General features: G+C 38.0%; 2 protein-coding genes, 2 long non-coding RNA genes and 1 pseudogene across 5 annotated transcripts; 3 read left to right on the top strand and 2 right to left on the bottom strand.

Annotated features, from left to right (window-relative positions):
* Positions 1-35: 35 nt before the first annotated feature.
* LOC148731982 (uncharacterized) lies at positions 36-2,991 on the bottom strand. Its single transcript, XM_088758806.1, has one exon. It carries the CDS (start codon positions 2,357-2,359, stop codon positions 1,610-1,612), a length of 750 nt encoding a protein of 249 aa, XP_088614932.1. The 5' UTR covers positions 2,360-2,991; the 3' UTR covers positions 36-1,609.
* A 190-nt stretch (positions 2,992-3,181) lies between these two features.
* LOC111335044 (peptidyl-glycine alpha-amidating monooxygenase) lies at positions 3,182-18,068 on the top strand. Its single transcript, XM_088758805.1, has 13 exons — positions 3,182-3,724; positions 8,890-8,944; positions 9,255-9,357; positions 10,277-10,377; positions 10,715-10,798; positions 13,276-13,330; positions 14,085-14,149; positions 14,237-14,320; positions 15,060-15,136; positions 15,364-15,414; positions 15,745-15,797; positions 16,296-16,494; positions 17,064-18,068. Exons 1-12 carry the CDS (start codon positions 3,524-3,526, stop codon positions 16,474-16,476), a joined length of 1,110 nt encoding a protein of 369 aa, XP_088614931.1. The 5' UTR covers positions 3,182-3,523; the 3' UTR covers positions 16,477-16,494; positions 17,064-18,068.
* Positions 5,182-8,243, top strand: LOC111333701 (uncharacterized). Its single transcript, XR_016000685.1, has 4 exons — positions 5,182-6,753; positions 6,915-7,080; positions 7,603-7,793; positions 7,977-8,243. It is a non-coding gene; the product is annotated as an uncharacterized LOC111333701 (long non-coding RNA).
* Positions 18,069-20,002: 1,934 nt separating the features above from the next.
* LOC148731981 (uncharacterized) lies at positions 20,003-21,999 on the top strand. Of its 2 annotated transcripts, XR_016000687.1 has the most exons (3): positions 20,105-20,442; positions 20,527-20,595; positions 21,535-21,999. It is a non-coding gene; the product is annotated as an uncharacterized LOC148731981 (long non-coding RNA). The 2 variants fall into 2 exon arrangements; XR_016000686.1 differs by having other exon boundaries at positions 20,003-20,595.
* Positions 22,000-22,225: 226 nt separating this feature from the next.
* On the bottom strand, positions 22,226-23,142 carry LOC148731980 (uncharacterized; annotated as a pseudogene).
* Between the last annotated feature and the right edge of the window lie 1,351 nt (positions 23,143-24,493).

Here is a 24,493-nt window from a genome sequence, read left to right as displayed (position 1 = left end):
TCGACAACGCCTTCGATATAGCGTCATCCTAGCCATTTGGTCTGGCCTGTAAAGGGGCGACAATAACAGCCGGAACGGCGGAATAGCGGAAAATTACCCCAAATGCTAAAACACGGAACGGCGGAAAATGACCCCAAATACTAAAACATGGAATGGCGGAAAATGACCCCAAATTCTAGAACACGGAATGGATGTCAGGGCATCTTGCACGGATTTTGTACAAAGACACTCAAGCGCTTGGCTCATTCATCCCCAGGACGATAACGCGCGTGACTAAAATAACTGTTATTACTTTTTTTTCTTTTACTGTGTGGTATAAATAATGATGTCCTTTATGCATAAAAGATAGCTGAGTTTTTGCGTTGTAAACCTGTTTAATTACCTTTTGTTATGCTAAATTTGCCACGGGTTTAAAGTCGTAGCATAAAAAATCACACAGCACGTTTCAGCGCTTCCGGGTCAAGTCTGCACAGGAACATTTTCAGGTTACTTGAAATATAACGACGTTCAGCCCCAGCTCCAAACTTAGACTAGCGTGAGAGCACGCCCCCGTTAGGAGCCCTTCAATACGAGCGTTTCTTCGTCAGTCCACGAAAAAGTTTTAGGCCTTAAGTAACACGAGGTGAAGTTTGCATGAAGTCATGCGCGCGGGAATTTCTCATGGCCATAGAGTTGACGATTTGCAATTTGTTGAGAAACAGAAGAAATCCGCTGAACGAATTGGTGAAATAGCCTCTTTTTTGTCCAGAAAGTTTATTTCTTCCGCTGATCTGTAAGCCGTAAATTAATAGTAGGATGGTGGTGTTTTGGACACCTGGTCGCGAAGAAATTCTTCAAATTCTTCTTGACGGCTTTCTTCTGCTAACTTTCTTTTTCACGCCATGAGAAATTCCTACGCGCGTGACCCCCAGCAAACCTCTCTTCACCTAATGTCACTCAAGGGGTCTCTGTAAAACGAGGACCGGATATATGCGGATGGCGGATGCGGATAGAAATATGCGGATGAAAATTGCGGATGGAAAAATGCGGATAGAAAAAAAAAACCGGTTGGAAAAACAAATGTCATTACAGTAAAATAGGGGGTTGACAGGCCTACACGACTCCCCAGCGCGTGTTTAGAATAGCCTACCGTATTTACTCGAATGAGCGCCGCCCTCGATTAAGCGCCGCTCTCGAATAAGCGCCGCATCTGGGACAAAAAAAGTTATAATTAAGAAGCGCCGCCCTCGAATAAGTGCCGCACCCCCGATGCGGCGCTTATTCGTGGAATTCCGTATAACCAAGAAAAACACTATAAAACAATTTTAACACAGCATCGGCAATTTATATTCTTTAAATGTGATGTTCTATAGTTCAAAGTGACTCTATTATTCTGCTCGGGTTATCACGAAACGCTCGGGGTTTTTTCACCGCATGAATTTCTCTCGTAATTCTAGATTTACTATCAGTTTAGCATCAGTCCATAGGAAAATTGACAGATAGAAAGTGTACCGTTGAATAAAAATATAGAAAAAGTAAATTTGTCTGGTACAATTTTTAAATAACGGCAGCACTTGTGGCGCGAAAAATTAAATAAGCACCGCGGCGTTTATTCGAGTAAATACGGTATTCAAAGTTTGGCTCGAGTATGTTTGGTCACGAGTATGTCTTTGAGCGATCGCCCCCTTTTGTAAGATATGAGCGACGGATTTTTGTATAATTCGCTCAGTACTGGTTGTGTTTCTATTAAATGCCAGTGTCTCATGAGAATTTGCTTTAGGTTTGGCACTGATGGTTGGTATTGTGTAACAAAAGGCAAGATTCGTTGGTTCGTCTTCGGTTTCTGTTGAAGAGCTAGTTTCCTGTTTTTGAAATTCACCTCTGAGAAGGTTATGTTAATGAGGTCCTCTGGGTAGCCTCTCTTTAGCAAATGCACTTTGAAATCTGCAATTTTCTCCTCGAATATTGTTTGAGAGGAGTTTGTTCTGAGAGGTCTAAGGACCTCTCCTTTTATGACGCCTTTCTTAACTCCTTGTAGGTGACAGGAACTATGTGTATACTGAAATGTCTCAGTTTGTTTAAAATGAGTACGCACATCAAGGATTGCGTCCTTTTCGAATTGTTCGCCTTTGTAGATGTAGGTGTCCAGGAATGTTGTTTCCTTATCGGAAATTTCAGCCGTAAATTTTATTGTTGGGTGATGATAGTTTGCTTTTTCAATGAAACGTTCTATTGTTGCTTTGTTTGTACTCCATAACAAGAAGATGTCGTCTATGTAACGTTTCCAAACAAGGGGTTTGAAAAGGCTTTTGTCAAGGATTTCTGTCTCTACCTTGTTCATGAAAATATTAGAAAAGGCGACTGCCATTTTCGTGCCCATATTGCCGTACCATGTCTTTGAAGGTAGTGCTTTCCATTAAAATGGAAGGAATTTTCCTGGAGAATTAGCCTAAGCGCTTGTTTTAGTAGTTGTGTAGGGATAGGAGTTCCGTTTCTATAGAATATTTCGTATGCTTTGCATACAGTGTCTATTCCCTCCTCTTGTGGTATATTTGTATATAAGCTCGTAACCTCCATTGAAACAAGTATTACGTTCTCCGGGACTTTCGTATTTTCTATGAAATTGACGAAGACTGTATTATCCTTAAGATACGACTTTTGTTTTTGTGCTATAGCGGGGGTTCGACATAGCGGGGTTCGACTGTAATGACATGTATAATGTTGTTGTTGTTGTTTTTTTTTTTTTCCAATCGATTATTTTTTTCTATCCACATTTTTCCATCCGCAACTTTTCTATCCGCATCCGCCATCCGCATCTATCCGGTCCTCGTTTTACAAAGACTCGCCGTTAACTAACGTTTCGAGCGTTAGCCCATCTCTGACGAAGGGCTAAAGCTCGAAACGTCAGCTTTTTAACTCTTTACGGTGGCCAATTTACAATTTCAACTTAGTTGATATTACCAAATTACCTTGTTACCCCCACCGACGCAGCACCACAGTTTCTTTAGAAACTTACCCCTTTATTCCTTGGTTTATAAGCTCCACAAAAATTGATCTCAAATTTAGACATAAAGATTGACTGGTAATTTAGACAACGAATCTCACTCGTTACGCCTTACTAAAAGATTAAAATTTGACGCCTAAAAACCACTCAGCCGTGTAAGGTCAAAATCTCCGCAATGCTTCCGCGACGTCGTATAACGGGACGGATTTTGCCGAAAAGGAAGGACCTCTCGCATGTAAAAAATTTGTCCTTTACTGAGGCAAGACGATGACACCTTTGAAGATTGGCAAGGCTTGACACAATTTGGCAGAAAAAAAAAAAAGTCACAGGGCACTTATGTCTCATCGAACTGATGACAGATTGTTTTGCAAAATAAACAATTTGACCTGTGCGCTCCGGACATGAGCAATGGTACCCCTTGTGACAATCCATCAAGCCAAGCCAAGAGGCTAGACGTCACATCAAAATTTTTTGCAGCTCCTTGTATTGTGAGCCAGCCGAACCATAGCATTTGTTGATGCTCAATTCAACGCGTCCAACATGATGAGCAGAACATTTGCCACAATTTTCGTGTTGGTAAGTTCGTATGTAACGATGTGCACTGCATATGAAGACGACAAAGAACCGATTTGGGATTTTGACGACATCCTGTCCCAAAGATCTCAAGCTGAAAAGCAGCAAGATAGAGATGAGTCATCAGAAATTTTGAAATTCGCCATGCCCGGCGTCCATCCGACAAAGGTAAGGAGAGCAGTGCGGTCTGGTTTATCGATGATTTCTCGAAATTCAAACGGTGAGGGGTTCAAAAGTCGTTGTGAAATTTTATGTAAATGAAGTGTTTGTCTTCTGCTTCATTACATGCACGAAATATATCACTTGTTTTCGGAAGATGACAAAACGCGGAGCCCTACTCCATGGAGTACCCTATGGAGTACCCCTAACAATCATGTATTAGTCAGATAAAATACTTTGTAAGGAAATCATTTAGTTGTACACATCTTAATGTATTTTGATCTTGCCAGCGGTATGATTGTCACAGTTCGATACAGTCCCACATTGACCGCCATCTTGAATATAACATTAAACGACTGGCCACTTCAAACGGAAGGCTTAATGAAATGTAATCTGTGAACGTTTTCTTTAGTGGACCGATTACCATCTTCATCTTATGATCTTCAAGAAGCCAAAAGTACGGACGTACTTCAATCGGCAGCGGGTTTTACGTCTTTCAAAATACCTGTTTATGTGGGGTGTCTGCAAGAGGTGTGGCGTTTAATCTATCAACACAAGTTACTCAAGGCCTCATTTGTTTCTTAATTGTGTGAAGCGATGAGGATAAAAGCTAGGACTTAAAAAGAAGTAATTCATGTGTTTAAACTGACCTTCTCTTCACCCATCTATCCGTAGTGTAATAAAATTGAGATATGTAAAGGAACAACAACAACAACAAAAAAACACCGATGGGTCAGCAAACACATATGACTGGGGCGGTTGATTTGGAAAATGCAGTAAGCTGAAATATACCTCATGCAAAACTCAAAACAGTGGGTTTTGTTCATCATTTGGAGTTTTTCGTCTTCCGGTCAAAGGACTCATTACGCAGCAGTAAAACCAAAATGAAGGAACCACTAAGACTGAGAGCCCCGTGCCCCCAAGAAAACTGGACTGCATCGAACTGCAACAATCGAAGAGCTGGCAAGCTCAAAATGTATTAATTACAAGATGTGTACATCTATACGATTTACCATGTTTGTGAAGTATTTTATTTGACCAATACATAACTTTTAGGGGTACTCCATTGAAATACTCCATAAGGTACTACTTGGAGTAGGGCTCCATGGTTTGTCATCTCCCACTAGGGAGAAGCTCAAGCTGCAATGGATCCCTTTCAAAGCAGTTTGGTTCTTCTCTTACCCAAAATGGAATTGACTTCACAATCATAAAACCGTTCTTTTAAGATTAGTATGCTAAACAAAATGGTTCCCCTTACGGAATGGACAGATATGTAAAGTAACTTTATCTGTCTTGTATCTGTTACAGTACGGTTTTATTCATATCTGCAGCATATCTGCAATTATATTTACAGATATTTCACAGATATTTCACAGATATGTAGGAACTTCTTTCAAATATTGGCAAAGTATCTGGGGAAATGGACATATATTTAACATATATATAGGTGATCAAACAGGGTGAGTTAGAAATCAAGGACCCATCTTTTGTCATCAGAAGCCAGTCATGATATTTGAATTTTCCCCTACTAGGAGACCATACTTGGCTAAATGCTGACCAAAAATTGAGTGTCCAAACTACCACACTTTTAAACAATTAATTTTGCAAAACTACTAAGATCTTTATAGAAAATAGCATATTGAGTGACATATGTAACTGTTTACAAAAGGGGTCTTCTCAGCCATGATGTCTTTATAAATCCTCTTTATTGTGGTATTTAACCTGTGTCCTTCAACAAGAACAAATACTGATTAAAAAATAATGTGAGGTAAGTCTGTTTAGGAGCCTATAGTGGCCCATTAGGCCGGCGCTTAACTCTGGTTTCTGTAGCATGAAGCGACTATAGGAGTATTTCTACTCCCCCCTGGATGGGATGCCAGTCCATCGCAGGGTTACTCTCAGCATTAAATTGCCTCTCTTCACCCAGGTGTATAAATGGTTACCGGCAACAAAATAATAAAGGGTCCAGAAAAATATTCACACAATCAATTTTCTATTTGTACATCAATTTATCAATTTACTTGCTTTGCAAATCTAACGTGAAAACAGCTCAACCTTTAAATAAACAAGACGGCTTTTGTTTCCTTCAAAAGTGTTAATTAAGCTTACTGTACTTGCATCAGCTGTCCCATTATCTTCAACTTAAAACCTATATCTGGAATTATTTCATTACTGTTCGGTTCTTCTACGTTTTCATAAACATGTGAAGGAAGTTCTTCATAATTTTGTACTTCAATGCTCTCCACAAGTGAGCCTGAATCAAAACATGTGTCCTGCAGTGTGAATCCTGATCATCCATTTTCAGCTGTTGAAGAATTCGAAACCAGTGATCCATTCGTATGGAGTGTCATTACCGCAAATATTCAGCTACTGTTTTTTTTTATAAAATGGTGCTTAAGATATGAAGCCAATCATGCTTTATGCAGCTAAACAATTTATAAAATGGTGCCTTAAAAAATATGGAGTACTAATTTTATGAAGCCAATTTTGTTTTATGCAGCTAATCATTTTATAAAATGATTAGCTGCCTATAAAAGGCTTAATGGTAATGGCACCCCCATACATTCGAACCATCGATGTGATCTTCAAAACACCGTGGAGTTAATGGAGGGGTTGGTCTCAAATTATTACAGCTTGGAGCTTCGATTAAAGCATCCCTCACAAGACAACTCAAACTTTGGTGGCAAAGGATTTGCAACGCAACGAAAAGGTGTTGAAAACGCTTGCATTTCCTTGAGTCAATCCGTTTGTCCGCCATCTTGCTTTACACTGTAGATAGACGAGGGGGAATGGAACCTAAAGTATAAAACGCGTTTGATTGGGTATGCTGCAATTTCACAGCTTTTTCGGTGAACTTTGTTCTTGTTTTCTTTTTGGGGTGTGATATATTTCAGTTATTCAAACGCTTGCACTTGGCGTCGTTTTAGCGTGCTGCAGACTTAAAGTTTGGCTTACAGAAAGAGCAGCTCTGAAAAATGTCAAAAAGGAATCAATGAATTGCCAAATTAAAGCATCAACATGTTTTCAAGAGGATAATGGTGAGTGACACCCATTTTTTTTGAGTGGTGAAACTTAAAACTTTTTTTGTTTATTTCGTTCATAGTTGTAAATGACCTTATCGAAACTATGAAATACTTGTTTGTAGCAAGACTTACTTCAAATGAATAATCTTAGTTGCTGATACCTTGTTTCCCTATAGACTTTCACCTTGTGAAATTTACTGAGGGTGGAATAAAGTGCCTGTTCGGTAGAGGTAAAGTTGAGATTGCCGGTGATGATGTTAAGGCAGGCTACTTGTGTGATGCGTTCTGGGAGGATGCAAATAGCAAAGGGCTGGTTTCCAGCGATAATTCTCACTTTTGGTGGTAGGTAAACTGAATGACCTCTCATTCTCTCTTTTTTATCTCAATAATTTCAATTCCTTAAATAGTCCTTTGCCTCTTACCCTGCTGGCAGAGGCGTTAATTTGTTAACTTCCCCTACGGTCCACGTAAAAGTAAAGTCCTCTGTGCTCGGCCTGTTAAATCTTCTTCGAGCATGCGCAGCCTGTTGCTTAGAAACAAATTAGTTCCCAGTAGTACTCGGCTGATCGTGGGCTCACACTTGGTCTTGCCATATAGCTAAATAGGATGTGTGCGCATAAAAACGTGTTTAAAACAGGTTCTGACTGGTTTTGCAAATCAGATTATCCACAACCTTGGATAATTCCCAGGCGCATGCTTGAAGAAGATTTAACAGGCCGAGCACAGAGGACTTTATTTTTACGTGGACCATAGGGGAAGTTAACAAATAAATGCCTCTGCCAGCAGGGTATTTGCCTCTATATCATGTTTCAAAGGTAAAGAGTGTTTGACAAAATTAATATGAATTACTTTCTTCTTTTCCAGGAACTAAGCCATCATGATGATATTTTTTTATGAAGTGACAGTCTTTTGCAGAATGGATTACTACTTCCCTGGCTCACCAAGCTTACACTCTTACTTTGGACCATGTCTTTCATCATTTTGATTGATTGATTCTAGTTAGGGAAGGGGGCTATTCAAGTGCATGGTGATCTCATCAATCTCTGGCAATCTAGGTACAGTATGCATAGTCAAACAGACTACTGTACTCTCCTTCATGGTTGAAATTTTTGTTAGAATTTAGATTATGAAACTCCATGTTACCAACATAATCAACTTTGTTGGGTTGTTTGTTGGTAATCGACAATTTCAATCATTTGAGAACTGACTTGAACATTTGTCTTTTCATTGCTTCCTAGGTTTTGTTCTGGATGAGAAAAATTACAGAAAGCAGGCTGCCACAATTGTAAATAAACCCTGCAAGATAAGTGCTGTTGAGCTTATAAAGAAGTATTATAAAAAAAAAAATAAAAAAAAACAGCTAGAACTTTATCACAATTTTATGATTATTCCTGTCTTTTTAAATGATTTTTGAAGTTTTATATATTCTTGCTGATTAGAAGAGAAATGAAAATTGCATACATACTTTTAAATTTATATCAATAAACTTTGTCAAATAGATAATATTGCAGTGTCTTATTCACTTGTTCTTAATTAATGAACTACACCCTATGCCCCCCCCCCTTGATAGTCTCCCCTATAGCCACAGTAGGGATCCACAGACAGCTAACATATCTGTAGTAGCAGATATTTCCACAGATATGGATGTACTGTTGGTTTTTTGCATCTGTCACAATATATCTGTCACAGTTAGAAATTTTGGGCCAAATTCCCATATGTTACAGATATGTTACAGATAGGGCATGCAGGTATTTCACAGATATGCTGCAGACCTGAGGAACATATCTGTAGCCCATCTGTCTGTTTGGTGAGGGTCCTTTAAAAGCAATTGAAGTAAAAAAGAAATATCACCAACAATGAGTGTGATAATTATTAACGTTATAGCTTGTTATAACCAAGTCAACCAAAATCAGGGCTCGACACTAATGGTAGCCAAGTAGCCACAGACTAGTAGAAATTCAGTTTTGGCTTATGGTTTTGGATTTCCACTAGCCAGTTTGGCTAGTAAACATACTGAAATTGTATCATCCAAGTTGTCACTTGCCACATCATTTTGGTTTGTAATTTGAAAAGTTAGTGTCAAGCCCTGACAATGCATGCATCACATGTAGCTGCCACAACTTACTGAGTGCAAAATATTACACATTGCAGGAAGACACGTACCTCTGTACTGCTGTGGATCTACATAGAAAGGAAGAATATATTGGTAGAGTGTTTTACAGTACATAACATTATGTCTAACAGAGCTTTAATTTTCCCATAGTAAAAAAATTCAGAGCTACTGACTATTTTTTTTTTTTAACAATAAAACAGTAGATCATACAGTTCCCGTTCTTGTAACAAAAATATATTTAATAAGAGACCTAAAAACTTTGGGTCAATACTTTTCAAAAGAAAACGTTTTTGACTTTGTATCAAAATGTGTCAATAACTATTTAAATGAATATTACACATCATTATACTATGGAGAACAAGCGCAAATGTGTCACTGATGATTGGGCATGCATTCTTTTCAGTTGCAATTAAACCCCTTGTTGACATGCACACAGCCCACCATTTGATGATATTTGGATGCCCAGAGCCAGCAAATTATGCTTTTGCTAATGATGGAAAATATTGGTATGTTGATTAAAGAATAGTATTAAGTCAATAATGCTCTTATGATATGACTAATATTTCACATGTGGTCTTCAATTGTAGCAAAGAAAAGCTTTGTTCAGTAGGTTTTGCCATCCAAGTACAGATCTTATTGAGGATAATTCTTGTAAAATTAATAAATGAATTTCATGTTGCTGTGCATGCGTTCAGTAATATATGGCAGATAATATCAAAATGTGGTAAAAACATAATGGTGGCACATGAGGTGCTGCTGAATATGTTGCCATTATTTCCACTTTGTGACATCTAGTATAATCTACCACAGACTCTGCAAACCCACAGCAACATGCAATTAGAATCAATTTATTTTATATAAAAAAAAGCAAAATGTTCATGATGCATGGTAACACAAACCAATCAAAATGTGCATTTAATTCACCTTATCATAAAAAATGTAATTACTTTCCCTGACTCATAACTATAGCCATGGAGGTATACTATGATAAAACCCTTTCTTATAAACTTCCAAATCGTGAGGGTGTAAGTTAATGACGTTACTTTTTAACTTGATTGTAAATAATATCAATGATAATCATTATTATTTTGGATTCCCATACTTCTACGATTACAATTGTTATTACTATGTTGTAAATTATATATTGGGGCTGAATATCCAATGGGATATCGTCCTGTTTCCTTCCCCAGTTGCTGATGTTATTTTGTAAGCGCAACAAATTCAATAAAGTTCAAAGAGTGACACAAAGGATGAAAATTGCTGGAGTTCAAAATAGTTTTTGGCTTTGTGTCTTCTTGCTTGCTGTAAATGTTCTCAGAAGAATGCAAAAATTACTTAATACAATAACAGGTATTTGCTACTTAAGTATACAAAATAATTAACTTACACATCTTTTTTTGTTTTTTTTTCTTTTTCTTTTTGTAGGACATGTGGAGAAAGTGGACCCAATAAATGCAGCCATGGTTCTACTGCAAAAATATTGTATGCTTGGGGAAGAAATGCTCCAGAGTTGGACTTACCACCTGGTACTGCACGCCAATATTCACCTATATCGTAGTGTTGTTATCATCAATACAAATAATAGGAATGCTTAACGCCATTTTCACTGTGATTTCATGGCCTTTCCTTAACCTGTTTCTCCATTACCAACTTCCCCAACAATAATTGCATGTTACATATCTTTGATCTGAGATATTACATTAAATGGGCTGAGAGAAAGAGTCATTTATAAGTCACTTAAAAGACTCTTGTAGTACAAATAAATGTTGTGGCAGTCAAAAATAAAATGTTTTTGGAGAATTTCTTAATTGAAATTTTTGATTTCTTCAACTCCTGCTGAAGAATTTGTTGCTAATTTTCTAGACACTGCCATTGAAGTGGGTGGCAAATCTGATCATAGTTACCTTGTGCTTGAAGTTCACTATGCAAGTGTAGACAAGTTTTTAGGTGAGTTTCCTGTTTGGTTGAAGGTGTTCCCTTCGGGTCCTTCTTGGAGCACAAATAAGTGTAGAGGTTAAGTTTAACAATCTTTTAATTTCAGTTTTTTTAGGTGTAAGACTTACAATTAAGTTTTAGGATTTTGTTTCCCCATCTTTATTGTTTCCTAGATTACAGCTGGTAAAAACTACATGATTTTTGTTTTTCAGGCCTTATTTCGACTTCTACATAAGTAGGGTGCAAGGATCACTTTTATACATTTTATGAAACCACAGTACTCATATATGATTTTCATAAATTCGAATTCATTGTAAGTTATCACTTGGACAGGTTTAATACAAACCAACATAATGACCAGATCCCAGTTGGCTTGTTAGTTCAGTTGGTCAAGCACTGCACTGGCATCACAGAGGTCATGGGTTCAACTCCTGTATGGGCCTGAATTTTTTTCAGGCCTAATTTCCACTACTACATAAGTAGGGTTCATTACTGCGAGGATCACTTTCATACATTTCATGAAACCACAGTACACAGTCATATGATTTTCACATATTCAAAGTCATTGATATCAGTTCGAATTCCATAAGAGCCTGAATTTTTTTCAGGCCTTATTTCCACTACTACATATGTAGGGTTCATTACTGTGAGGATCACTTTGGTACATTTCATGAAACCGCAGTACATATATTTGATTTTCATATTTTCAAATTCTTTACTAAAGGATTGTGTTATAAAAGCTATATAATAATAATAATAGTTTATTAAACTCTCTGGCAGTAACTTACTGAATTAACGAGTTATGATACAATGAAAACTTAATAAGAACGACTATGTACATTATTCCTGTATACATTAAGTACAAGTTATATACACCACATGGAACATACGTCACATTTGTTAAAAATACTTAAAAGTTAAAAAGTCTTCGGTGCACTTTGTTCTACAGGTAGTAACGTTTCTGTAAAGATACAACTGGTCTGATTTGTGCCTGAGGTTATAGGGACAGGTATCATCTAAGCGTGTCGGTAGAAGAGGATGGAGAGGGTGGTTTAAGTCCTTCATTTTGCACATATACTCTTTACATATCTTATCTCTTCTATACGCAAGGGTCTCCACCCGTGCTAACTTGAGGGCTTCTGAGTAACTATCAGCACATGGGAAAATTATCTTAAGCACCTTTTTCTGTATGGATTAAATTTTGTCAGACAGATAACCTGGAATGGATTGCCATACTGGTACGACATACTCTATAACAGATCTAACAGTGCTTGTATAGACCTTTAACATGCTACCTTGGTCAACGCAGGCTCGACGTTGAGCTTCTTGCAAGCTTTTTTTCTATATTAGTTAACATGACTATTCCACCTAAGGTCGCTATTGATGAATACTCCTAGAATCTTGTAAGTCGATTCATGTTCTATAATGTTATTACCAATAACTAATGGTCTGAGAGTAAAATTAGGATACGAGATAAAGTTAATTAACATCTCTTTACATTCAGTAGGGTTTAGTCTCATATTATGGTCCATGGAGAATTCATAAATGTTAGAAATGGTCGTATTGAGCAGACTGATAGAGTTCCTGGGTAGTATTTCTGTGGCAGACTTGTCATCCACAAACTTGACTCTCAGGTGCCAATCAGCTAAGAGATTGTTTGTCATTATTGTGAAAAGTATCACTCCTAATTTAGTTCCCTGCAGCACACCTCCCTTGAGGAATTTCCAATCTGATAGCGTTGTACCTATTCTTAGAGCTTGCTGTCTGTTGGTTAGAAACGCCGCAATCCAACTGATGAGCGCTGGATCAACCTCTAGTTTTCGCAACTCAGTCATTAAAATGTTGTGGTCAATCAGATAAAAGCCTTTCGAGAAGTCAGCGAAGAAGACCTGAGCTCCTAGATCAGTACAATCTACTGCCTCGTAAATGGCTTGTAACATGAATAGAAGGGCATCTGTTGTCGAGTGGCCTCTATGCGCAAACTGTTGCGGGTCGATTTTTCCATGTAACTGTGGCAGTAGTTTATTGCATGTGAATCCCTCCATGACTTTTGCCAGAGTACATGTGAGCGATATCAGGTGGAGATCGCTCTTTATTTCTCTTGGTGGGTTTACATTTGGGATTGGGGTGACGATGGAAGATTTTAGAAGTGATGGGATGTATCCCTCCTTAAGAGACTGGTTATAGATGCTTCAAATGACAGAGGCTAGTTCGTGTGCAAAGTCCTTAAGCAATTTATTTGAAGTCCTTATGCAATTTATTTTAACATAGAAACTTGCTTTTTAAGGGACAGAGGATTCTAACCAGTTGTTGATAACTGGGATCAGATGGAGCTCATGGTGTAAAAATCAATCCTTATCTGACTTGTAATATTGATTGTTCAACCTCTCTACAGCTGATCCTACTCTAAAAGATTATCAGATGGAGCTCATGGTGTAAAAATCAATCCTTATCTGACTTGTAATATTTATTGTTCAACCTCTCCACAGCTGATCCTACTCTAAAAGATTACGCTGGGGCAGAATTGCACATGATGTCAGTGCGGTGAGTAACTGTAGTTGCAAATTACTTCAGTCCTCATTCTAAGCCTTGTTCAAAACTTAATTAGTACAAATAAGGGGAACTGAAAAACCATTTAACATCATATTGTTGGAGTTTGTAAAGTCTGTTTCATGCTTTGAACAACTCAGCTTTGAGCAATAGCAAAATCAAAAAACATTTATTTTTACTTCAACAAAAACATGAAGAGCAAAAAGTTGATTAATTTTCTCAATTACTCCTTGTCTTTTTCTTCCTTATTTTCTTCCCTTCTCCTTTTTTTTTCTCCCCTTCCCCCCCTCCCCATCCCTGAGATCTTCGTGTGGTTTCCTGTCTTTCCCTCCAATTCAATTTCTTTTCTTGACCTTCTCCTCCTATTACTGCATTATAATTGGAAAAGGTTATGAACCTATGAAATGAATTCACTACCTCCTGGCCGTAGGGTGGTATTTTGTTCTTCCTAAAAACAATTTGCATGTAGTTAGCTGTCGCAATTACTGTAGGTACTTGTTTGAAGTGACTTCTACCTAAACTTAGCCTCTACAGTCCTAATCTCAGCCATGAAACCATACCTCAGCCATGACACAATACTTTGTTACATTCTCTTCCTAGTCCTGGTGGAAAAGAATTAATGGGAAATCTAAATAATCAAGTGAAATTAAACCTTCATAAGTTGAAAATGAACAAATGAGTAAAACAGTTCATAACTGTTCCCAAGGTTTCAGTTATAACAGTTCTGCTTCTCACTTTTGCTTCACAGACCCAGTCAACTGGCTGCTGTATTTCTCTTACAACCATTTGGAGACATTCCACCAAAGAAGAAAGGTAAACTAAAATCTTTGAAGTCACTCCCCTGCCTGCTCAGCATATCACCTGCCTAATAACTAAATACTGTGTTTCTTCTTTATCCAGCTTGGCATTTTGACATTGGATGTCAATATCATGATGGACCAGTCTTACATCCTTTTGACTTTAGAGTCCACACTCATGGAATTGGTGAGTTCCATTGTACTGATAGTATTTAGATGGAATTTTTTCCCCTCTTGGAGTTAAGGGTTTTCTTTTTTTCCCCTTTTACCCATTAGTATGACTAGCATCAAGTTTCTCCGTACAATATCACCAATGAATCACAAAGCAAGGTCATGAGAATGGAGGAAATGATCACCAATAGGACCCCTTCTATGTCTCTTTAGGGTTATTAAGTCCTTTTAGAATAATGGTACAATATATGAGTCATGAATATGTGGCATGTTGCTAGAGATGTTGTTTAGTCAATAATTTATAGATGGATGATTATTAATGGGCAAAATTTAGACTGAACAAGATTGGAAAATTCAGTATTTCAAAAATCAGTTGAGAGGGATTCCTGAAATCCAAGGTCTTCTCAGGGATTCTTTCAATCAGTGTACCTTTGTAGCAGATAAAGAATTCTGTTTATCACTTATCACTCTTCTGGTCTCTAAAAATATTTTGACGATCTTTCTGTGTGTGGTTCTCCGTTGTTTTTAAAGGTTTTTGAATTTTGGTTTTCAGATTTAATGATATTAATGCTGGCATTTGATCCTAAATCCACTTCTGTGTCTTGTAACCTGTTAATTTGCAAACACATAATAGTATAAATTAAGAGAAAACCAAATGATTCAAAACAACTTTTCAAGTTTAAAAAGATTTAAGGTGTAAAGTTTGGATATCATATTTGCATACTAAGTCGAGCTTAACTCTGGAATTGCTCCAGGGACGGTAGTGACTGGCTACAGAATACGTGATGGGAAATGGACTCTAATAGGTAAAATGGATCCACAGCGACCACAGGTAAGTTAAATCTTCAGCAGTTGCATAATTGACTTCCATGTAAAGTAAAAATATAAATTTCAAGTTTGTATAAATTACCCATCACCTGTAGGAAATTTGGCACTGAAAAGTAAATATTCATCAACTCTCAAAGAGCCTCTCTGAAAGTCTGTACACAGTAAACAGAATTATAGAGGAAAAAAATTGGTTTATTTCATTGATATCTCATATTTGGTTTAATTTTTCAGGCATTCTACCCAGTAGATAATCTAGTGGATATAAAAAGTGGAGACACTATAGTAAGCACTGGTATTCTTAAACAGTATAAAGTAATTACAATTCCTACCCAATCTTTAAGTCTCTTGCCTTGTTTTTTCCATCTCCTCACCTCTCTAGCACTCGACTCTCATGTTTACTCTCCAGATCTCCATTGTCACCTCTCCTGTTCTTTCCCGACCATACATTTCTGCCCTCTTGTTTTTCATTTCTTGTAAATTTCATTCATTTTTTCCCATATCCGGTGCATCTCCAACTTCAGACTTTACAACTGAATTTTTTGGATGTGCTTCTAGAAACATAGATTAGGTTTGCTTCTTTTTGTTAAAGCATAAAATAATCTTTATTTACAGGCTGCCCGTTGCACTTTCAATTCAATGCAGAGAAACAGAGTAACACACTCAGGGTATGCTTGTTTATAGTATCATTATGACCATCATCTTACCAGACCAGACCAGACTAGGGAAAAGGAACTGTGGTGTTGAACTAGTTAGGGTATTACAAAATAATTTGGTCTCATGGAAAGAGTTGATAAAGTAAATTGGCCACTGTAGTTTGGTGGCGGTGTGGCTGAGTGGCTAGGTAGCTGGAGTTGTAATTCAGTGTCCTGCACCCTGCTACTCACTGGATTTGTTCTCGGTTGCCCCGAGTTCAACTCCCCAGCTACGCTTTATAAATAGCTTACTGGTCTGCCTCCTGCCAGTAGGGATTTTTAAGCACTTGTTGTCTCAGCTCAAAGATATTAGCTTGTTAGCTGCTCTAAAAAACTCAAGTACCGGTATACATAAAGTTTATGTACATATGTTTATGTAGGGAGTTTTAAAAGCTGATGTTTTGAGTACTTCACTTAGAAGTGTATTTACTCGCACAAACTAAGGGATTCTATGTCTATTTCTGTGACCAGATTAACCCATGAAGATGAAATGTGCAATTTTTACATGATGTACTGGTATGATCCAAAACAAGGAAAGGCAGCCAGCAATCCCAGAGACTTTTGTCAGCTTCTGGATCCAAACAACCTTGATTACCCAGCAGATTCTGATGTACCACTACCAACTAAAAGAGCAATACTGGCAATGAAATAAACCTTGACAAAAGTATGGGTAAGTGGTTCCCCAGCAAGACATTGTTACCTAAAAGTTATGAGAAAAAATTCTCATCCTCAAAAAACTTACCTGTGTGGGTGTGGAGTGAAAAGAGTTTTGATATTGTATATACCATGTTTTAAGCTGTGAGGGTGGGATTAGCTAGTGTAGGGGACATTTCAATTCGTGTTAATGACATAAAGGAAGTTTCAGGTGAGGCCCAGTATGTTTTGGGTTTTGTGGGGAACATCAAGCACAGCAACCAGTAATTTAAAGTAGAACTGTACAAAACATTTCATAATCAGTGGTTCAGTCTGCAGAGTATGGCAGAACTTAACAAAGTCTTGTGCATGCAAAACGGATTCGATAGCGAGAAGTGTTTAGTAAGACAGGAAAAAATCATGCGTGCATCTGCCATACTCTGAAGACAGGTCAGTGGTCATGTTTACTATTTCCAGTTCGTCTGCAGGCTGTTCTTTAAATTATGCATGCTGTACTTTAATCTTCCCGACCACTGAGCCAATATCAGGTCATGGTAAAGAGAACAGTAACTTTTGTTTCATTGTCATTATTCGATTTGTTTGCAGGTCAGCTGTGAGCTCAGATGAAACTGATCGATATTAAAAGGAACTCCCAAGAACTACCTTTTTATATTTTCGCGTTAGTTGTACCTTACCTGTGATCGGATTTAAGGCGGAGCAAGGACCTCTATGGGACATTCTGTCTAAGAAATCATGTGTTGTCAGATGTATGCCTATAAGTTGCTTTTGGTGATTCCTAGAGAAAATCAGTTCAACCAGGTTCACATGTCCACCTCACAATATCAAAGCAGGAAACTATACGTGCGCCTTTGTACAGAAAAAGATATTACATCTCAGCTTCAGACCTCAGTTTTTAGACTTTAAAAAATCACTTCTATAGATCAGTTTCATGTAAACCGTACGGAACTAATAGCCAGTACGTGTTTTCGCAGCTCTATAAGTCACTGGTCAGGCCCATACTGGAGTATGCGGCTCCTGTTGGAGTCCGTATTGGATTAAGGATATTACGGCTCTAGAAACGGTTCAACGAAGAGCTTCGCGACTAGCTTTAAGGCAGAAACGAGGCAAAATTAATTACGAACACCGTTGTAGCTTACTAAAATGGCAAACACTAGGAAAGCGGAGAGAATTTCTATCTCTGGTTCAATGTTATAAGATAGTTTTTGGTATTGATCACCTCTCTTTCCCAGATTTCTTTGTGTTTGCCAATAAGCATACAAGAGCTAACCACGACTATAAACTTTACCTCAAAAGAGCAGTTTGTAATTGTTACAAATATTCTTTCTTCATTCGCATTGTGGGGAAATGGAATAGCTTGCCAGGATACATTGTACATGCCGAATCATTGTCTTTTTTAACAGAAGACTTAAAATTTATTTGATTATTTATTGAACATTTATTGAATCTGTAGCCATTAAATTTTATCTTTTGTATGTTTTTTGTCAGGGAAATTGTTTGTATACAGGGCTAACCTCACGATTTTCCCTTTTCAGGATGTATTTTTTACATTTGCGTTGTAGCTTCCCGAATAAATGTTATGTTATGTTGTTATGATATGTTAACTACTCTCGGGCGCATCGGACCGCTAGCTTGAATTTGCAAGACATAGGAAAGTTGGGGAGAGGATAAATTTCCACCGGAGCGGGGTCCCTACGAAGTGGCTGATGAGGATATAGGAAAGATACAACTCGGAAAGTATACCTCATTGTAAAAAAAAAAAACGGAAGAAAAATTTAAAATATGTTTTATACAAGTGCTAACTTTAAACACCTTGAATCTGTTATGAATGAGGAATTAAAATTAGTTTTCAAGTAGTGTAACGCTAATAAACTATTCATTAACCTAACAAACTATCCATTAACCAAACTAAGACTAACTATATGGTAATTTCATCCTCAAGAATAGGTGGACATATACATATACATAAAATTGAGCGACGGTGAATGTCAAATAAAGTATTTAGGTGTATTTATTGATCAAAATTTACATTGGGGACCCCAAGTCCAGCATATCAACAATAAATTAAGGAAAAATGTAGGAATTATTAATAAATTACGCTATTATGTAGATGTTCATACTCTAAAACAGTTTTATTACACGACTCGGGAAGTCAGAGGGCCAATAACTAAAATCAACCAATCAAAATGCTCTATTGCCGGTCAATATTCTCTCAGTATTGGACCGGGCACTGTCCCGAATGGTCCCGAATGATACCGCACTTGTGTCCCTTTGAACTTCAGTCGTGTAATAAATCTCTTATTAACCAAGCTTTCTCGGGACCGTACTGGAAGAATATTGGCCCTCGGTCTTTTTTGTACGCACCTCGCTGCGCTCGGTCCGTACTGTCAAGACCTCGGGCCGATATTCTCCCAGTACGGCCCTCGCGCTTGGTTAATAAGATATATGTATTATTCCTTCATTTATCCATATCTAACTTATAGTATTATAAGCTGGGGTAGTGCCAGTAAAACTAGATTAGAGAAGGTCAAAACAAAACAGAAAAATGCGGTTTACGCAGCATGTTCTTTGCTCATAGCACAGATAATGCTCTGCCCTATTTCACTCTTTTGCAAATTCTCACACTCGGAAACATCTATAAATTTAAATTAGCTCTCTTTCTACACAAAATTAAAAATGACCCCACAAACATCCCAGCAATATTTTCTGGAGCTCTTACACTAGCTTCTGAGGTTCATACCCATAATACCAGATTTGCGACTAATTTTAATATTTACAGACCAAAAGCAAGTAATAACTATGGCACTTCTACATTTGCTTTTGTGGCTTCAATTATCCGGGAATCTATCCCCTTTGAACTAAAAGAAACTTTCTTGTAATTGTTTCTACAAGCAATACAAAACGTATCTTTTAAATACTCAATCTGTTTCCTGAGTGTAGTTTGCTTTTGTTTTTACTGTTATGTAAATGCTTGTAATGTGCATGTTCATGCCAATTAATTGTCTGTGGCAGTGACCAACTCGAAAGCCAACACGAAGGCGCGCTATAAAAGGAGCCTTAGGTCCCACTGTACCATTTGTCAATCAACCGTCGTGTGATGTAGAACTCTTAGAGCCAAGTCAGCTTGAGCTACAGCTACTCCAAAGCAGTGAACAGCGGGCGCATTCCTCAAAATTGTTTTATGTCTTCATCACAATATAAGAATTTTTGAGATTTGTATTTCCTTTCTCCAATGGAAACTGTCTTTATTTGTGGCGGTAAATTGGAGATCAAAGTAGGTGGTTCGCACGTTACCTCATGCCACCATGCTGGTGGAAGTAAACAATAGATATCTCATTAGCTCCTTTTGTTCGTCTACCAGCATTTAAATTTGACCCGCTTACGTCAACGGTGAGTGATAAATGAGCCTAGGTCTACGGTGGCTTCAAAGGGACATACACTTTCCTCTCTCTTTTTTTTCACGTGCGACTAAGTTGCTACTTTCTTGCGACTTAGCTGCATCTTTCTTGCTACTTTCTTGCGACTTAGCTGCGACTTTCTTGAGACTTAGCTGCGACTTTCTTGCTACTTTCTTGCGACTTAGCTGCGACTTTCTTGCTACTTTCTTGCGACTTAGCTGCGACTTTCTTGCTACTTTCTTGCTACTTTCTTGCGACTTAGCTGCGACTTTCTTGCTACTTTCTTGCGACTTATCTGCGACTTGCTACTTTCTTGCGACTTAGCTGCGACTTAGCTGCTACTTTCCTGCTACTTTCTTGCGACTTATCCGCGACTTGCTTCTTTCTTGCGACTTAGCTGCGACTTTCTTGCTACTTTCTTGCGACTTAGCTGCGACTTTCTTGCTACTTTCTTGCGACTTAGCTGCCTGGCTACCTAGCTGGGCCGTGTGGGACGCAGGCTAGGTTGCATTGCCGATAAACAACATGGATTCTCTAGAAGAACAGCTAGTTCCGGAGGTCCGAACCAGGTATTTTGACACTTTCTCCTGTCATTCGTTCAAATTAGAAATGCTGAAGGTACAAAAACTTATATTTGGCTTCATTCTCTCTAGATTTTCATTTTTTTTAAAAAAAAACGTGGGATCAAAGATGGCGTTTGCCAACAGTTTAAAGACGAAAGGGTAAGAATTCATTACGAACCGTTTCCTGTGCTGGACTCGAGATTGTGGCGCACTTAAATTTGATATCTCAGATTGTCTTTTTACACTTTCCTTACCTTCTCGTTACGTCTGGTTTACATTCGAGAAACCTTTAATCATTTAACTTCAAGATGGGACGGTTATTTGTGCTTCACTGGGAATAGTTTTGACCCTTTTCATAAATGGCTGCCAATTAAATTTTTTTTGTAAGTACTAAAACTAGCCAGACTAACCTCGGTTTTGCGTTTATAATTTGAAAGAAATTTTACTCCCAAACGAGTTTAGTGAAGTTAATTTCATTGCCTACAAAATAATTTTTATATTGGTAGCTATTTATCATTCCTTGAATCCAAGGTAACTGATTTGGAAATAATTGGATGAGAGAAAAAAAGTTTTTTTTTTAAATTTAATTGCTTCCAAATTGGACAAGCATGTAGTCCTTTACCCACTAATTTATGTAACATTCCAAAGTAGATGAACTTGATGTAGGGCAAACGTTGGGCCTGATATATGGCATGTACATGTTGAACATGATATACGGCAAATGTTGCTTGTATACATATGGAATTTCTCTTCTTGTATTAAACTCAAGATCTTACTTATTTACTGCTTGATATATTAAGTTGGACACTTGCAGAGAAATTCCATATAAACTCAAGATCTTATTTGTTTGCTGTACATGATATATTGAGTTGAGCACTTCCATATCTGTGTACATCCATGTATTATTCTATAGTATCTGTTGCCATTTTTTCCTTTTTGTGTTTCTTATCTTGGGAAATATACCCATGGGACCTGCAAGTATTTTATGTATTTTTTTCACAGTTTACGTATTCGTATTACACCTCAAGTGGCTTATTTTACTTGACTAGTTTAACTCCTTACTATTCTCTAAGATAAACTCATTTTTCCTTACTACAGATGGACTTTACAGCTGTGAGGATGGCAACAGATGGAGATTTGCAAGCTCTTGGTTCGGTTTGCGGGGGCGACATACTTGCACTGAGATAATAAGGATAATGCTGCTCATTGCAATAGGGGATTAATTATTCTTTTCTTTTTATACATGTCATTCATGTGTACTCTAATAGGTTATGTTAACATAACACTTTTAAAGTGGAATGGAAAATAGTTCGTTACCTGCTATTTACTTTGCTGTTCTACCTTGTTGAGTTCATAGATTTTGAATTACCAGGCCAGATGATATCTTTACAATACACTGTACTGTAAAGAGTGTGAATGGTGGGTCAGGCAATTTCTCTCCCCCACAGGTGTGTAGTTTATGAATGAAAATAATCCGTTCTTAGTGTCAAGAGTTTAAGTTCCTTTCCACATTTAGAAAACATGTTGGAAACAGAGAAGAAATAAAGTTGATTTTAATTAGCATTTTTAATTAATTTACTTGTGTGGCTCGGTATCCAGCTACAAAATGATAGCGGCATTAGATCTTACCAACAATAAATACCTTCCGATGTACATTTGGCCACACTGAATATTTGGGAACCTAACATAGCCCCTTAACTAACCGCATACACAGCTTTGTTTTTGAGTGTACCAAAAACACTGCTCATGCTGGGTAGCCTGTGAACAGGAATGAAATTCAACCATTCTTCTATGGTATGGCATTAATATGGTCCAGTAGATCTAAGTAGAGTTGGAGAGCTTCCTCTGCTGTTGTAGCTGGTTCTAGACCTTCATCCTCCATGATTAGATCGCAGAGCTCTTTAAAGTAGGGACATCCTTTCGCTTGTGGTTGCTCGGCACACGTATCCTGTGCGATTTTGATTTCGTCGATGTCAACAGGAGTCATGTAATCTTGACTCTCAGCTGATGCTGGAACGAAGTAGAGTACATCTGGCTTTCCCGACGGAGATTCCACATTGCTAGACGGTCGAATTCGGTGAACATTCCATTCCAGTGCAGCTCTGTGTAGTTCACTTTGTATGACATCCATGAAACAGAACTTCAGGCATTCGCGGTGTATTATATCATCATCGTGATACAAACCAGAATCTCTCAAGTCCTTAAAAAATGTAATCCACCATCTGCACATCCTTGCCTCAAACGTCTCCACCATGCTTCAATTCTTTGGTTTGCTGTAGATTTCCCATACATGAAACTTTTATTACCTGCAAAGTCGTCATTCATGGACCGCCGAAAAAAACGCTGAATAGCTGCTAAGTTCCTGTTCTCAGATCCCCTATCTCCACGTACAATCCTTGCCGTACCTCCTAACTGTCTTGCATTGTCTAAGAAATATTGAGCTACTATACGAGGGTCGTTCGAAGATGCAACCTCCAGCCATAGGATCCTTCGACTAAAGCCATCAATTGCACCATGAATGCAGAATCCAAACGGTTTTAGTTTGTCGTAGCCGTCAATGTGCCATAAGTAATTTGGTCCTTTACACCTGTAAATTCGTCGTCGTAGTCTATGCTGTGACCTATGCTCCACCCCTTCAGGATCAAAAACCCTCAAAACATGTCGAACGACTTCCCTCGTAGTAACAAGACCGTGCTGATTGATGAGTCACTGATGCATTGCTCGATATCCGAGAAGGCTTCCACTCCCCTTCAGTTCCTCCTCGACTGCTTCTACCACCTCATTCAAATTACTTCGACGCCGACGTCTTGTACATCCCAACCGTCTGAGTATTCTTTTCAATTGTCTTAACGAGATCCCGATACCATGTACACTTACGAGAAATAATGCAATTTCAGGTGCACTAGATTGAAGTAGTCCTTGATTATCTCGTCGCGTATTACTGCATTGTTCCTTATTGCCGGAGAGTAAGATGGAAGCACTGCCAGCGATGTAGAGCACACCGAAATGAAAAAGAAAACGGCGAAAAACTTCATAGCTATACTGTAAAGCCAAGGCAAAACAGACTACCTATTGTTTATAGGAGTCTACGTTGTTTTCAAATAAAACAACCTGGCCGGCTGATGCACCAGGCAGCTAAGTCGCAAGAAAGTAGCAAGAAAGTCGCAGCTAAGTCGCAAGAAAGTCGCAGCTAAGTCGCAAGAAAGTAGCAAAAAAATCGCAGCTAAGTCGCAAGAAAGTAGCAAGAAAGTCGCAGCTAAGTCGCAAGAAAGTAGCAAGAAAGTCGCAGCTAAGTCGCAAGAAAGTAGCAGCTAAGTCGCAAGTGAAAAAAAAGAGAGAGGAAAGTGTATGTCCCTTTGAAGCCACCGTATAGGTCTTCCCAGGGAAGACTTCCTTATATAGCGTGCCTTTGTGTTTTAAGCTACTTTGGTCACTGCGCACACTTTGCTTTTCACTACTTGTGTAATTTAGTTTGCTTGTGTCTCTCCTTTTTAATGTACTTTGATGTAGAAGTAATTAATAGTAAATTGTGCAAAAAAATAAAGATAAAGATAAAAGGAATTTTGATGACGAGTTTTGAAATTTGGCATTATTGCACACTTTTCTGGTAAGTTTATCAACAGGCAAATTTCGTGTAGTCATAATTTATACCTCGCTCTGGAGAAAAAAAAATTGATATCTCGTTGTCGATCAGTTGAGTACCAAAATCACAGCTTCTATTTTAGTGTGTTTTTTCAGGAAGATGTTTCCAAGTTTAAGAAAAGAAACAAAAATTTTCCTTTGACTTTCAGCAGTGCAGTATTATTAGTAACTCACCCAACTATTTGTTCTTACAGAACTACCAACTAGCCTCTAGATTTTTTGTTGGTGTTTTGTCTCACACTTATGAATTGGTCAACAGACGTTAACAAGCGACTATTTTGAAATAATCTTAAAGTTTTTATTTTTAGGGAGTGTCGAGTATTTCTGTTACATTCCGTTATGAGGGTCTAAATCTCACTAACATATTAGTGCGAGGCTTCCCTTCCCAGCGCGGTAAACGTAATGGATACTGGCA

This window comes from Stylophora pistillata, chromosome 4, assembly GCF_964205215.1.
Source record: "Stylophora pistillata chromosome 4, jaStyPist1.2, whole genome shotgun sequence".
Classification (NCBI taxonomy): Eukaryota; Metazoa; Cnidaria; class Anthozoa; order Scleractinia; family Pocilloporidae; genus Stylophora; species Stylophora pistillata.
Note: the sequence above shows the minus strand (reverse complement) of the source record. Positions and strands in the feature narration are given on the sequence as shown.

Coding starts and splice junctions, on each gene's coding strand:
- LOC148731982 (XM_088758806.1), bottom strand. CDS start 2,359: ATGGGCACGAAAATGGCAGTCGCCTTTTCTAATATTTTCATGAACAAG.
- LOC111335044 (XM_088758805.1), top strand. CDS start 3,524: ATGATGAGCAGAACATTTGCCACAATTTTCGTGTTGGTAAGTTCGTAT. Junction 13,331..14,084: donor TTGCACATGATGTCAGTGCG/GTGAGTAACTGT, acceptor TTTGCTTCACAG/ACCCAGTCAACTGGCTGCTG. Junction 14,321..15,059: donor AGTCCACACTCATGGAATTG/GTGAGTTCCATT, acceptor GAATTGCTCCAG/GGACGGTAGTGACTGGCTAC.